Source organism: Glycine soja, chromosome 9 (assembly GCF_004193775.1).
Source record: "Glycine soja cultivar W05 chromosome 9, ASM419377v2, whole genome shotgun sequence".
Classification (NCBI taxonomy): domain Eukaryota; kingdom Viridiplantae; phylum Streptophyta; class Magnoliopsida; order Fabales; family Fabaceae; genus Glycine; species Glycine soja.
The window spans coordinates 11,298,904-11,302,804 of NC_041010.1; the positions used below are offsets into that span (position 1 = coordinate 11,298,904).

General features: G+C 34.3%; 1 protein-coding gene across 1 annotated transcript; it reads right to left on the reverse strand.

Annotated features, from left to right (window-relative positions):
* Positions 1-1,825: 1,825 nt before the first annotated feature.
* Positions 1,826-3,583, reverse strand: LOC114367529. Its single transcript, XM_028324727.1, has 3 exons — positions 3,380-3,583; positions 2,859-3,183; positions 1,826-2,490 (listed from the first exon to the last, which is right to left on the reverse strand). Exons 1-3 carry the CDS (start codon positions 3,384-3,386, stop codon positions 2,460-2,462), a joined length of 363 nt encoding a protein of 120 aa, XP_028180528.1. The 5' UTR covers positions 3,387-3,583; the 3' UTR covers positions 1,826-2,459.
* Between the last annotated feature and the right edge of the window lie 318 nt (positions 3,584-3,901).

Consider the following 3,901-nt stretch of genomic DNA (forward strand, 5'->3'; position numbering starts at 1 on the left):
TTTTAATTAATATTTGAATTTTTATTCCTTTGTTAGTATATATGTGAGGGGTAGAGGGTGTCACACAATGTATTTCCTACAGATAAACATTCCCTCCTAGTTAGAAGACTTTAAACATTGATATCTCTTAATTTTCAAAATAGTCACATAAATAAAGTACTGCATATTGAATGTTCTCAGAGACAAAAAAAAAAGCACAGCTCCACATACTACTACTGTATGTTGTGAAAAATAAGAAATAGTTTGCAAGTTGCTCACGAAATTTAAGAGTACCCAGGTGTTGCACAAGAGAAGGTTCCATTGAAACGTAACAAGGAAACACATACTACATAGCTTCAAGTCTCTTGACTCTCAGTGGAAGTGAAGATACATCCTGACACTTTGAGCATTAACAAAAGTAGTCTAACAATTTGGTTAAATTGTCGTTCCTTTCATGTTGATTTCTTTCCATTACAACCGTGGATTCTGGAGTTTCGCAACCTGCATGCTTAGCGGGCTTGGCCAGACATGCCTAGCTTTGGGATCAACACACTTCAGTCCAAGGAAAATATTGGGCCAAGACCATTTTATAGGCAAGCCTAGGCTTGACATAGGCTAACCCAAAAGCCTAACCCATTTCTATATTTACACAACTTTGTAAATGCTTATGATCTCTTTTCTCTTCATTTTTTTTCTTAGCCTTTGTTCCTTGCATCAATTTTCTCTCAAAATAATTATTTCTGTAAGAGCAGACATAATAAAAATGTGAGTACTAGGATTGAAGATGAAAATACCCTTGTCTAAAAAAACAATAATTAATTTGAAATGGATAAGTTCTTTTGCTTTGTATTTTCTTTAAAAAAAAAAAAATACTCAGTTGCAATTTGCACCAAATTTCTTCAAATTTTCCCTTGTGCAAGTGCAATATGTAAAGGTTTATTCCTGGACTAGCCTTAGGCCCAAGCCTGACCCTTAGCAAGGGCCTGAAGAAAAATTGGATTTAGGTAACTTGGACAGGGACCAGCCTCCTGGACAACATTACAAAATTTCCCTTACACAGTATCAAATTAATATAGAAAACCCACAAAGTTAACAAAATATATTCAATAGTATAACTTAACAATAGGTGTATGCAGTTATAATTTTATAACTTATAAGAATAAAGATGCAAGGATAGTATCTCAATGGTTAGACCCAAAATATAAAATTACCACAGCCAGAGAAGATCAACAATTGCCCATTATTGTCCATCATGTAATAAACCTGTAGAAACGAATGAAGTCTTCATAAAGAAAAAGAAAATCATTTTTCAACATTCTATACAACTAACATCACAGAAAAAATTGTTAGTGGATGGAACACAAAGCTAAATATTTCCAAAATTCTAATGACAAACAAACAACTTGAGAGAGAAACTCACTAGGATTTTTTTAATTGTTGTAGAATTATGAAATGAGAAAAAGTTGGCATTATTGAAATTACCTTATTATCTATGTCACGAAATGAAGTAGTGTAAGGAAAGGCATCATCAGCCTCATTAGTATGATTGTAGACAACATCCAAAATAACCTGCATATGGATAAGATTTATTGAAAGAGCCAAGAGGTATATGATACTTTACATAAAATAAGACAAAACCGGGAAATTACCATGTAAAGCATGCTTCCACTCCAAAGTTGCACTAGGGAAATATTAACATTACTACCTCTATACCAGCAGAATGTAAGGCCTTAACCATTTGCTTGAACTCTCGGGAAGCATTAACTGGTCCTCCACTTGCACTAGCATAATGACTCATAGGAGCAAACAAAATTATTGTTGAATAACCCCATGTATTAATCTTGGAAAACAAAAATACAACCATCAGTGTCATATAATGCCACTTAGTAACCTAAAGTTACATACTCTGATCTCTTCAATCATTAAAGAAAAATACATATCACAACCATACTTGGTGTTTTAAGATTTGCACATTAACTCTGGAAATGAAAATATTGTTGTGCTTCCCGTATCTTTGACTTTTAAACTTAAATAAATACATTAGTAATTAAACTTAAATAAATACATGGGATATAGGAAAGTCAGAGAAAAAAAACAACATTAAATAATAAAATATAACCCAAACATTTTCAAGGTTGATGGTTCATCAGTTATAAGAATGACAAAGAACAACATTAAATAATAAAATATAACCCAAACAATTATTTCTGACTTTACTCCTTTGCTAATTAGCTTCTTTGTACTTTTATTTAAAAGAAAGGTGAAAAGAAGAAACGGTTGCCGAATGCTACTAAGAACCCAACAGAACTTTTCAAAATGTGTGGGTTCCAACGAAGCAGAGTTAAGGACCAACTTTGACCTAATTTAAGAGTTAGGAAAGCAATCTCAGTTTAGAAAGGCTACTTACCAATAGAGGATAGCGAGGTACTACAAGGCCAGAGTTAAATTTGGAAATTGGACCAACTTTGTCTGATATACATTTATATGGACAAGACCGTCTTGTAACACCCCCTGCAATGAAAAGAACTATCCTATAAATTAGAGATAAAACATAATGTTAGGCATGCAAAGCCAACTTATATCATCAAAGATACCTCGTTTATATATGAAATTTGCATGATTTGGAAGAAGATCAAGAGGACAAGGAATGCAAAGATGTTTATCAGAACCATTTTACCATGATAGTCATTAAATTATCTACGATGATCTTGTTTCAACTTTCAAGTTCCTTAAAAGTGGCCTCAATTTGGTCCTCCAAAAATTATGAGTTGCCACATTAATCTTCTGACTACAGAAATAGTATGTGGCCCAAGGAAAAGCAGTAATAATCTATTATGTTCTAATTCTAAACCCGTTAGCAGAGACATGGTTCTGCGCACCTGTTATTCATGGTGCCAGTAATACTTGCAACAGGAACATATTCGTCCTCCATACTAATCTTTGACCAATGGAAATGAATTCGACCTCCACCTCCACCACCACCATCAATAGGGCCACCATTGCCCCCTACAACAGATAAGTAAGGATTTTCCAAGAGCCGAATTTGTTGAAGGAAAAAAAGGACTATTCCACCATAACCTCCGCCAAGACCCCTAACCAAAGAACCATCACTGCTTTTTATTGATTTGCTAAAGCTTTCACCATCAGCCCTCAAGGATCCATAAAGATCTAGTCTCAAAAGTGGCCACTGAATAGATCCCATCACTAGCCAAAATCAAACAAAAATTACAGTGATCAGAGAATATCATAAAAATATAGATATTTTCCTTCATATAACGAATAGAGGCACAAACAGATATAGCATTTACAGACATCTGCATCCATGTTAATAGCCAGAAATAAACTTGGGAGTATCCTTTACATGAAATATATAAAGTCAAAGGTGTTTAAAACTAATTACCAATCATCTCGCCTCCAACAACATGCTCATATGACTCATTAAGGCCCTCAGTTCCACTGCCCAATTCACATGGAAGAATAGCATTTCCATATTCACTACCACCAATACTCTCTCTCCCGTTGAAATATTCAGACCCTCCTTTTCCACCATGTCCAGCACCACCACTAGCTCCATTCAAAAAGTTTCCCTTACCAATACCTTCAGTGCAACCTGAAAGAGGTCCCTATCTAATCAAAATCCCAATACTATCCTTTTGCGGTAATTAGCATTTTTACTAGCAAGGTAAACTTAGAAGAAAAGAAAGTATAAAAAAACAATAAAAAAAGATTTCTTAAACATTTTAATTACCTAATTCAGATGCAGCAATCATACCATCAGTATCAACAATCACGGTCCTTGCCCTGTGAATGTGAATTATGCTTCCCTTCATAATGCGATTTACAAGAAGATCCTCAACACGACAAATCTGCAAAAACTCATAAGAAAATAAGAATCCACCTAAATGTTCAACTTGAACAGCAA